The 12,419-nt window shown below is 39.1% G+C and overlaps 1 protein-coding gene across 3 annotated transcripts in view; it reads right to left on the bottom strand.

The window, feature by feature from the left end:
• pnpla7b (patatin-like phospholipase domain containing 7b) overlaps positions 1–12,419 on the bottom strand; it is a 33,902-nt gene that overhangs the window by 18,389 nt on the left and 3,094 nt on the right. For 2 of the 3 annotated variants that reach the window (XM_080434443.1, XM_080434444.1), the window contains exons 5-15: positions 11,505–11,584; positions 10,647–10,747; positions 9,930–10,070; positions 8,110–8,269; positions 7,605–7,685; positions 6,771–6,899; positions 4,483–4,563; positions 3,594–3,729; positions 3,111–3,182; positions 2,574–2,588; positions 1,381–1,472 (exon numbers count right to left, since the gene is read on the bottom strand). In XM_080434443.1, the coding sequence (XP_080290569.1) occupies positions 1,381–1,472; positions 2,574–2,588; positions 3,111–3,182; positions 3,594–3,729; positions 4,483–4,563; positions 6,771–6,899; positions 7,605–7,685; positions 8,110–8,269; positions 9,930–10,070; positions 10,647–10,747; positions 11,505–11,584 (1,088 nt within the window). The remainder of the gene's footprint in view (positions 1–1,380; positions 1,473–2,573; positions 2,589–3,110; positions 3,183–3,593; positions 3,730–4,482; positions 4,564–6,770; positions 6,900–7,604; positions 7,686–8,109; positions 8,270–9,929; positions 10,071–10,646; positions 10,748–11,504; positions 11,585–12,419) is intronic. The other variant, XM_080434445.1, reaches the window with a different exon arrangement.

Genomic DNA, 12,419 nt, shown 5'->3' with positions numbered 1-12,419 from the left:
CAACACACAAAACAAAACAATTATTAAAAACAATGCAGTAAACAATGCAGATAAATAAGTACATACTACTTTCATACTGATGAAATACCAGCGGAGATAGATTAGAATCAAGAGGAATGGGCATTAAAAGCTAATCTATAGAAGTGGGTTTTAAGGAGGGATTTAAAACAGGGGACAGAATCAGCGAGCCTGATCTCCAGGCTCGCTGGGCAGGGCATTCCAAAGGGTAGGGAGCTCTGAAGGCAAAGGCCAAGCGACCTTTGGTATTTAACTGACCCTTTGGAATGTCCAGTGTGCTTTGTTCGAGGATCTCAGACTACGTGCTGGGATGTAGGGGGGAGTAGGTGCGAGATATAGGCTGGGGCAAGAAAGACCTAGCCTGGCCTTACATGTAGTGAGTAAGATTTTAAAATTAATTCTAAACTCAACTGGCAGCCAATGAATGCAGGGATGCTAAAATGGAGGTGATATGATTAGTTAAAAGACGGGCCGAGGCATTCTGAACCAATTGAAGACTGTGGGTGGACTTTTTTGAGAGACACCTGCCCTCTGCAGTGCTCTAATTTGAAAGTGATTGGAGTCTGTCTCATTTCTCTGCAAAAGCCCTTGAATATGATGGAATATGATTAAGGATTACTGTGATTATGGTAAGCTCACATTTCATATCACACACACCATACAGTAAGGACTCCTGTAACTTTAAAAATAATAATAAAAAAACAAACAAAGAAAAACTTTTTATTGATATTGATTGATTTTTATGCTAATATCGGCCCGATAATATCGGGAGGCCGATAATAACGGACATCCCTATCCAAAACCATTACTTTTCAGGAAATGGAAAAAAAAGAACCTGTCTTCCAATGGATCCATTGCAGTTATTATGATTAACTCTCTCAGTGCCAAGCCACGAGTTATCCCGAGTAAAAAGAATATATATATATATTATTATTATTTTTTGAAAAAAATGTTCAGAACCCAATATATCATTATCTGAAGATTTGCAGCTCCATCCACTCCTTGTTTAACTTAGAACTGAAAAAGGCTGTATCTCGCTTCCTAAGCACTTTTTTTTTACTTAAAAAAAAAACAAAAAGAAATGCTGGCACAGTATGAACATATTTTTTTATTTCATTGGCACTGAGAGTTAATATAATATAATATTATTATCATTATATTATTTAGTCACAATAATTATAATTATCTATATTTATAAAACGATTTGTTAAAGATCTACAAACTCACAACGTATCGCATGAGTTGGTAGGTCAGCTATTTTTGCTACTTTTGCGACAAATAACGAAATATCACACTAGACTAGCTGTTGTACTGTACATCAGCACGGCTATGGTACAGTCATAAGCCTTTTAACTCACAGACCTTTTGGACAAAGGAGCTTGTAGGCGGTGTCTCCTCCATAGTAACGGTTAAAGCCTGCTCACGCAGCTTGTTGAGATGAGCTGACATGTCACCTGTAAGAACAAACACAGTAACCATTCACCATCCATGCTGATCATTATTGCTACTTAACTCTTTGACTGCCAGAAATAAAACATTGTTTGCTAAGCCACTGCCAGAGATTTTCGAGTGTTTTCACTAACATTTGAAAAATCATAGAATATTTATCTCCAGTATGATCGATCCCCTGATCGATTTAAAAGACGTATCCGAGTCTTGTAGAATCGGGGGGGGGGAAAGATCACAGGATTTGCTGCTTCATTGCTTCACTGGGAGTCAAATGGTGACTCATGTGTTAGCGAACAGCGCCATCTAGCGTAAAACCACTGAAAACACAGAATCCCGTCATTCTCGTCATTGGCAGTCTGAGCCTTAGCAAAATATGACGAGAAATCTCGTCAGTGGCAGTCAAAAAGTTAAAATCGCAAGACAAATTTCAGTGTGAACTGACAATAAAGTATTATCGTATCGTATCGTATAATAGTTATTCAGCAGACTGATATTTTTCCCATCAATGTTAAGCTATAAAAGATCAAATAAATGAACTAACAAATGTTCGATTTTTGCAGTTCTTGCAGTCAGAGTATTGTTTGATTTTATTTAGATAAGCAGAAGGCCTGTGCACCATGTGCAGTACAACAGACATATCACATAACAACCTTTATATCCCCTGGGTGAGGGGAGTGATAAAAGGACTGAGAAGGGCACAACTGATATCATGTCATTATCAGTCCCAGGGCTGATAACTGTTGTCAGCCCTAGGACTGCCACAGTTTATGACCTGCCATCAGCGCACGCCAAAATGGCACATTGAACTGTCACTGTGAGAGACCTTGATGTGGAAAGAACTCGGCATATTGAACATGGCCGTCGTCACAGACGCTGCTTTCTATGTGACTAAACAAGGCTATGGGTACGTGATAAACAAATTGTCTGGCCAAGAGTTCAAAACTTGATTAGATCAGATTTCAAAATCCTATATTTTCATTCAGAATCAGACAATCCAGCCACATTTTGTCCCAGTAATACAAAACAATTTAGGATAGAATCACCCTGATCCAGATTCAGAATCTTCAAGATTATCATTATGCTGAATATCAGTGTTTTAATCCTACCTGTCTCCTCTCCACCTAGTGGATATTAAAAACAACATATTAAGAAAGACAGACAGTATAGAATTTTAAGGCTATAATGATGAATTATATTTTCCAACTACAGAACACTTGATCCTGATTAAAGCTTAGATTTGATGTCCTAATCTGATGGTATCAAAGTGATCTGAATCCTGTTTTTACCTAACCTAAATCCGAGCTAAAAGTTTTGATTTCTTGGGTGGGCATTAGTCACATCCCTCTGTAACCAAGTACGAGCCAGGCTGCATCAGCCCTCGGTTGGATAACCTGGCAACGACAAATGTGTGGTGGATAATGTGTACGTATCACTTATGCTTTCATTTACCTAAGCAATCTACTGAACTAATCCATTTTTAAAACCAAGGCTGAATATAACATCTGTGTCAGTATTTATTTGTGTTTATTTATAGTGACAACCAGATCTACTGAGTGGCAGGGTGGGCTATTTCAAAAAGGTAATGGGTTTGATTCCATGATTGTGAAGATGTAGGTTTCACTCAGCATGTGTTAGTGCAATACCTGTCACAGCCATGGGGCTAGACATAGAGCGAGGAACCTTCCTGCGTTCTGGAACGTTAGACTTTCCAACCTCTGTGATGTCATGTTAAAAAAAAAGAACAACCAATCAGTCTGAGAACTTATCAAAAAGATTAAACATTTATTGCAAAATGGTAATACAATAAAGAAAAATATTATGTAAAGCCTCCTATCACAGAATGTCGCTCAAAGTGGTCTATGACTAAACAGAAGTAACCATATATTGGTTTTAATTAAAGATATTTTTTAATTCAGATACAGTAGGTGAGTGTAGAGACAGGAAACCGAGAGACGACAAGGGGCAGACATGTGAGACATGATGAGAATCTGATTAAAACTTAACTGTGAAGGAGCATTATGTTCCATGCACTAACTTCCTACACTACCAGCTGCCCCAGAAAAAAAACAGTATTTTAACAGTAATTGACAAGACACAATATGAAATGGTTTTGTGTTTTATCATACCTGTGTCAGCAGACCCCTGGGGCCCTTTTTCAGGGGCCGAGTCGTCTTGCTGGGATTGCTGTCTACGGAAACCTCTGTGAGGATGGGTCTCGCCTACAGCATGGGCCACTGACACCAAAGGAATGGCTTGACTCTCCTGTGACACACAAACACACGCAGGCACACACACACACGGATTGATTGATTGAATATTTTATTAGCAAGTTTGGGAAAAATCCATTTTACTGCTCTATAAAGTACTTGTGATAAATGTGCTTTCTTAAAAGCACTTTGTCAGCAGATTAACTTGACCTCAAACGCAAAAACTTTTGTAACAGAATGTGGACTGAGGTGAGTGATAGTGCTGTGGAATGACGTGAGTGAATGACTGTTGTGGAGTGACATGACGTGAGTGAGAGTATAGAGTCTGACATCACAGCCGCTCAAGGGCACTATCCGACGGCGATATTCTTTGTATTGGAATTCCCATATAGGGGAATCTTAGATCGTGTCATATAAGAACTGTGTTCAAAAAATAAACAAACCATCTGGCAATTTTACTCACATGGATATGAAGCATCAACTGACGGTGAAAAGTACTAATTTATCCAAAGTTAAAAATGTTATCTCCAAACACAGACGTTATCAAATGTAAACATTACCTGACAAAATCCTGGGGTGGTTTGTTTATTTTTGGAACACAGTTCTTATATAACGCAATCTAAGATTTGCCTATGGAAATTCCAATACAAAGAATAACGCTGTGACCCAGGGGTAGTGGGAGTGACGTCAGGACTTCGGTACTCTATAGTGGAGTGAAGTGAGTGGGAGTGTTGTGTAGTGACAAGAGTTAGAGTGTTGTGGAGTGAGGTGAGTGAATGTTGTGGAGTGAGGTGAGTTGGTGTTGTACCGGGTTGAAGAGCTCAGTGGTTAGACCCAGGTAGTTGTGGAGGGCCAGAAACGTCACCCTTTGTAGACGCACCATAATGATCTATACCGGAAGGAAGAAGACAAATACTTCAACAACTCGCACACAATGTGAAAATATATCATATTAAATGTATATTTTACATTTTAAACCTTCTCTTATCCAGACACACTCCACAAAAAAAAGCAGTTAAGGTATTTTTCAAGGACATGTTGAAAGGCCATGATAATGGTATTAGTCACATTGCTTGTTGCAGGGATTCAATATTCAATATATTTGTTAATATACGTAAATGGAGATATTAAAAGTCTTGGGTTTCAGATTTTTTACATAATATCACCAAATAGCAATAAAGTAACAATAGTAAAAATAGTAAATTAGTAGTAAGTTAGTACAGTAAGCAAGGACAACACAAGGTAATACATCAAATGCATAGAAATAGTAATCTAGTTTCATGTCTAAAAGTAGAATATCAAAAAAATCTGTACATTGAAACTATACACACTAAAGGATGCCAGGTCAACAATGACCTGGCATCTGTCTACATAACATGCTATCTAATGTTATGGTACTGATAACATATGACAACGTAATGACAACTCTGAACTACAGAGTGAGAGTGAAACTCTAATGCTAGTTAAACACATGAACTGTAGTGTCCCTATTCTGGGCATGTCATCATAATAGGTGAACATTTGGCAAAAATAGCCCATCTACATTGTGAGCCTGTTGATGTACTATTTTCAGCAAAACCATTTGATGCAGAGGGGAAAAAGGAAGGGACCAAGTGTAGACTTCTAGGGGTCCCGGGTTAATGAAGTATATAGGCCTTACATAATTATACTTAAATCCTATACTATAGGGTTTAAGTGGTTAAATAATATAGATTCATAATAGGATAGGAAAAGGTGACAATTCAAGCCGGCACCCACAGGGTCTGGCAAAAAGGTTAATCATTTAGAGAATGACACATGCTGAACTACTACTATAATAGTAGTAATAGCTGAACTACTACTATAATAGTAGTAATAGTATAATCATCTAATCTAGTCTATTCATCAAAGAACGGTTCTATTATATTTATGTAGTCAACGCAAGTTCAGGAGTGGAGACCACTTATCACTGACACTCCCCCGTTCACAATCATCTCCTTATCTACCACACCTGCCTTCACTTATCAGCCACTGCCCGTTAACAATCGCCACAGTATACAGTATACAGTATACTACACCTGCCTCCACTCATCACAGCAGACAATCATTGTTGCACTCCCCACAGAATAAACACACCTGTGATCACTCAACTGACTTGTTTGTTCTGCTTCACGTCCTCTTCCGCCCTAAGGAAGGTAAATTAAGGAAAGGAAACCGACGTCATTTTCTCTATCCAGCAATTCCAGCCAGCAGATTCGTAGCACTGGGTGGCAAACTGCAGCCGGGAGTTCGATGGAATATATTGGAGTCAATGAGGGCCAGGTGGACCAGCTTATAAATAATCACTATTTCTGAAAGATTGAGACCTTTCTAAAATGCTCCAGAAAAAAAAATTAAAGACATATCACACATTGTTTTCTGCTCTGTTGCTTTTCGATGTGTACACTGTATAATTTTATAGAGGTATATAAAGAGCACAAAGTAAGTTTATGAATGTGCTCAAGTATCGCGAGACTGTCCATCATTTACAGTCTGACAACCAAATATGTGAGCCTGAAACGATACCTGCCACTGCTTAGATGCCTCAATAACATTACGTACTGTGCACATCGAAAAACCAGTGATCAAAAAACAACCTGTCTTCTTTTATATTCCTGAACTGATTATATGACAAAGGTCGCACTCATTCGGAAATAGTGTTTGTTCATAAGCTGGTCCAGCCGACTCTCATTCACTGCAGTGTATTTCATCAAACTTCCGGTGCGAGTCTACCATCCATGAGCGTCGTGGCGCATGCCCAGCGTCCAGCGCGTCTCTTCCTTAATTCACCTTCCTTGTTCCGCCTCAACCTCCTCCTTCCTCCTCTGTTCTCGCTCTTCCTCCTTCTGTCTCTATTTCTCTAGGAGCCCAAGGGGGCAGTGACGGAGCAGAGACGACCGACCGCTCCTCGAGTAGAGCAACGGTGGCCATCAGCTCCTGAAAGACTACGCCCCCACCCTGAGTCTAGCCCTACCTTGGGTTCCTCATCCCGTTTCACATTCATCTCATTTCGTTAAAACAAAAATCGTTAAACTTAAGTAGAGGTGTGATCTCTTACTCGTGAAATCATTATTTTACCTGGACAACGCGGACCATAGTCTCAGGGTACTTCTCAAAGACAGACTCAAAGGCTGCGGCGGGGAGTCGCAGCACAGTGGAGGCGCTGGCTGCCCTGGCAGACACAGTCTTGTAAGGTGCTGGATAGCCCTGATGTACGGGTGTGGACAGCAAGATAGAAGCCATGAGATTAGAAAGGGGTGCAACAGTTAACCAAACTAATCAATTGTTAAAAAAATAACTGATAATCTATCATTTAATAGTGGCATATCATTATAGGCTAAAAATAAAAAGATATCCAAAATAATGAAAATAGCAGATCTACAATCTCACAATGCATCGTGCGACACGTTGATAGCTGGTAGATCTGCTATGTTCACAATTTTTGCATGACGCTGTTGTGCGACATAGTATAAAATAACGCTTAAGTGGTTAATTTGTTGATATATATAGAAATAATAAAAAACACGCTTCTTTATTATTTGAGTAATCGATAGAATAATCCCTAATAAAAAAAAACGATAGCTGTAGACCTATGAGATATCAGCTACACAATCAAATATGCAATATGCAATATATAAGTGCATTTGCCCTACAGAATATACAGTACATCTACATTTTTGTGCATAAACGGAAATAGACAAATGAAGCACACAAATTAAGCAGGGACAGACAGAAATGTGTAGTTTTTTAAACCAAGATATTTTGACATAATAGTCTTAAGTAATGCAATAAACAATCACATATCACAGAGGATGGAATTAGCCTATATCCTAGCCGATTTAGACATTGCTTTGTTCTAAATGAACAATAAAAACTATGTAAGCTGATTACTAAACATGAAAATAAACATACAGTGATGCTATCCAGGATGCTCAGCAGACTGTGGACACTGTCCCCTGGTAGCACTTCCTTTACCATAACGTCTGTCCCATCCTATGGCAAGAGAGAAAGATCAAAATATGTTATGTAAGTTATAACATATATAGAATTGAGGTGACAATTTCATTCAGCACAATATGCAAATACTAGTAAATAAAATTACCAATCACAAGGAATTGTCTGTTGAATAACACTTTGACAGGACACACTGCTGTGTGGCTTTCTAGACTACTGTCTACAACTGTTTTCTTCTATCTGTGCTTACTGTATTGTTTACTTAAGTTATTTGTCAGCTTTGCTTTGTTTTTAATTCCTTGACTTTGTAATCTGCATTAAACAACACTATACTGACATAAACCATAACCTCTTACAATCGCACAGCCACATCAGGAGGCAAGGCCATCCCAGATCAGTATAATTTCCATCACTAACTGGTTCTAAGATGCATAATGCATACATATGAGCCAGAACATCTTACACTCTCATGGATCCAGAGCTCTAGCCGACCATCTTGGACAACATAGATGCTGTCATCTAGGTCCCCGGGACGGAAGAGTGGCTCTCCCTGGTGTAACTGGATCGATACCATGTGACGACACAGCTCTAAGAACAGGGGCTTCTCAAAATGACCCAGCACCCTGGACATGACACACAACATAATAATAATTAAAGGTGATGAATACTGTCACGTGTCATGGCAAAACTTTCATTATAGCTGCTGAAGAAAGAAACACAATTTAATTTAATTGAGTGCTAGGCATACTTCCAGTTTTCTCAAATTCATTAAAAAATAAGAAATAAGAAACGTTCTTTTGAACCCACATGGGCACCCTATATTCCGTTTGATTGATTGATGTTTTTACTGACAAGAATACATATACGTGAACATATCTGAACATATCTGTCAAAAGGATAGAATACTAAAAAGCTCGGCCCTATTTAGACAACCTATGGCACAGGGCACAAACGCATGGCACAAATTGCAAAGGGGGTGTTTCCCCTCCAATATTGCTATTAGACACTGCATTATCTGCGTGCTAGGTCAGTGCACGGCACATTAGAGGTTGTATTTAGACTTTGAATTAGTCATGGGTGTGTTTTGGACGTTACAGTAATTAAGCCAATCAAAGGGTCGGCTCCCATTACCTTTAAGAAGCAGGTGCGGCTTCATCATAGAGTACTGTTAATGAAACTAGGGATTTAGCAAGAAGCAAGGAGGAGACACAAACTGCTGAGGAAAATTGCATTCCATCACCTATGGGACCAGCAATAATAATTTGATATAATGAATGTCAGGAGACGCAGGGGGAAACAATTAAGCTCTCTGCTCACCGAAACATCACATGGAAAGGAGAGGTGGACAAACGCAGTGGCCATACTGCTGCAGTCAGAATCACCATAGCCTAATGTCTCCTTATGTCCATGAGACAACGGTGATATCTTGACAAATCAACTTAATGTTCACAATATCATTCTCAGTTCAGTAGTTTTTTTAAAACTGCATATTAAAGCATGACGCAGCGGGAACACACTTTGTGCACCCTGGGAGCCCCATTTGGAGATTGATGATGACCTTTAATATAGCTACAGAGACAGATAAAGAATCCCAGGACGCCATGGATTCAAGACATTCTTACTGTACATGACTAGGATTTTTTATTATTTTTTATATATATAGAAAAATAATTTATGTTTTTTGTGTTAGGCTACCATATCACTTGACTTAAATTGTTAAATGTGAGTGTTGTGTTGAAATGGGATGGATTTAGATTGCAATCAGTGTGCGCTCATTGTGAACCCACCTAGGCGCATCTTAATCCCAATAATGAACGGTCTAAATTGTAAGAAAATATCTGTGCCGTCATTAAGACTAACAAATAGCTGGTCTAAGCGCAAGCGCTTCTCTCTGTGCGTAAGAAAGCAGTGTTTTCTCCAGACCACACCTCATTTTAAGACCACACGACCATGGGCTCTAAATAGGCGCAAGATCATTTGGTATTTAGACAACATGGGCGCTGGGTGTAAAATTGACAAATGTCAATGCTATTTGCGGTTGGAAAATAGCCATGACAGTTGCACCGCGCCCAGCCAGCGCTGCTTTGCACCAGGAGGAAGATACTGTAGGGCCCCGAGAGTTCATTTCCATTGTGGTCCATTGAGTACAAATGTGAGTGAGCGGGGATGATGCCAATTAAATGTTCTTAGCCAATCAAAACAAAGAAAAGAAGAAAATACAGAAGGCTAATGGACTTCTCCCTTATAGCAGTGGAAATGTTTTATAATCAAAAGTTATCTTACCTGACATTTTTCAGCATGTACAGCACCTCAGAGGGCAGGTGAGAGTTCTGGACATCAAACTCAGTCAGGTCAGCTTCTAGAAGGCAGGGAGGAAGCTCCTTGTGCTGAAGGGTGGTTGGCTCCTTCCGGATACGTAAGATCCTAACACATACACACGCACAGACACAGGCACACGCACACGCAAATTACTAAAAGTACTAAAAATGAAGTGAAATAATATGACAAGACACATTGATGATGTGGAGAGATGACAGGATGATGATCTTTGATTATGAATTCACAAAAAAAAGATTTTTTTATATAATACAATATTTGAGGATTTACTTCCTTGGCCTACTGGCAACGAGCACAAGAAATCTGGCACTGATCGGTTCATTGTTTTGCAAATTTAGCCAACGCACGCACGCACGCACGCACGCACGCACGCACGCACACACACACACACACACACACACACACACACACACACACACACACACACACACACACACACACACACACACACACACACACACACACACACACACACACACACACACACACACACACACACACACACACACACACACACACACACACACACACACAACCTCTTCTCGATGGCTTGCCCCCTACGCCATATAAAGAAATGTGTGCAAACAAACAGACAAACAAACTAAAAACGAAATGATTGGTTTACATTACCCATGGCATGGCCTTTACAGAGTAGTGACTTACTTGTGCGCTATAGACAGGACTTTAGTTCTCTTCCTGACACGTTGCCGAGAGGCTGAGTTTGAGTTTTGACCGGAGATAGAGTTTGATGACAGGGTCTGAACCTGCAGCAACAAAAAGTATATTTGTTCACATTCAATGTTCATTCAACACCATTGAATAACAAAGTATTTTTTGTAGATAAAACAATATATATACATTGAAATATTTCACAATGATTCGTTGATATATACAAAATAATGATCCAAAAGAAGAATTATTTTTAAAAAAATGCTTCAACATTATTTGATTAATAGATAAGGTAACTGATAGAATAATCACTAAGAAATAAATCGATAGTTGCAGTCCTAACATAGTCTATGAATTAGTCATGATTGTGTTTTCGGCATAACAGCAATTAAACTAATAGGTTCTATCTGGATGGAAAGAGAATTGTCTGCTGTGTAATGTTTATTCCACTGTCTGAATAAATGTTCAGCAATGTCCAGAAGAGACTTGTCTATGTAATATGTTGATAGTCCAGTGTTATCGTTTAATGTTGGGTTGTCACTGCATCATGTGCAACAACACAAAGCAATTTCCTTGTAAGATCGTCATTCTCACACACCAACCATATTATTTAAACACACCCAACACACACAGGCACCTGACACTATATCATGATTGTACACATCAACATAATACACACACAGATAAAAGTACATACAGAGAGAGAGAGAGAGAGAGAGAGAGAGAGAGAGAGAGAGAGAGAGAGAGAGAGAGAGAGAGAGCTCTATATGGATTAACAGATGCCAGTGCATTAAGTCCTGTTTCAAATAAATATTGAGATTAGGAATTATGTGCGGTGCGAGGAGAGGCCACCTTTCTCATGATCTTCCTCCCATAGAACATCACTTTGTCTCTCTTCCTGAACCGATATTGTGGCGCGTCAGCCTGCCCCTCTGAAATACAATATTAAGGACAACATGTTGTTATGGTTGACTTTGTGTCTTACCTAATACCTAATTTATACTCTGTTACACAACGGTGTATCATTTAAGCGATGCAACGCCTTGTGAGCTTGTAGATCAGCTATTTTCGGCACTGGACACTTAAGACTTTCATTGGATAGCAGATTCTTCTTGGATGGTGCGTTGTGTACTCTTGCAACAGGGTGTGCCACATTATTCTTTTGAATAGCATGACTTGCTAACCCATAACTCATGTCCTCCCCAGGTGTTTACCTCTGGGCTAATACAGAAAGCCTGTTTGGGCGTAGGATATATTGCAGTCTAGTTGTCCTATATATAACGGGATATAAATTTTTCAATAGCAGATTAGGTAGAATTATATTGTATAAACATACTCTATCATACATTGGTCACAATAACATTTCATTCACAAATTATGGCTTGCAGCTTTAACAGCTTCGAACATGTTTGGGTTCAGTACATCAGTAGTAAGAAACAGATATAAGTAAGTGGTTCCATTCCCTGTTTTTTCTGAAGTGGTATAACATTGTATGAGCCATTGCCATGGTTAGGACTCTTCCCACTAGGAATGCTTATGTCAAACATTCAAACTAATTATGTCCATCTTTTCTTTGTTACACTTAGTAGGATGGTTCTTTTTGTATATTTTCCCTTGATAAAGTTACAACAACAAAAAATAATCTAACACCCCTAAATGAAGGTGCTGGAGGCAAAGGGAAGTAAAATGAGAGAAGCTGTCTATCAATTCCATCTGTTGGGCTTAGCTTTCATTTGACCTCAACTGACCGAAAACTAAACCCAGTAA

This window comes from Gymnoscopelus braueri (genome assembly GCF_963280865.1).
Source record: "Gymnoscopelus braueri genome assembly, chromosome: 7".
NCBI classification, from domain to species: domain Eukaryota; kingdom Metazoa; phylum Chordata; class Actinopteri; order Myctophiformes; family Myctophidae; genus Gymnoscopelus; species Gymnoscopelus braueri.
Note: the sequence above shows the minus strand (reverse complement) of the source record. Positions and strands in the feature narration are given on the sequence as shown.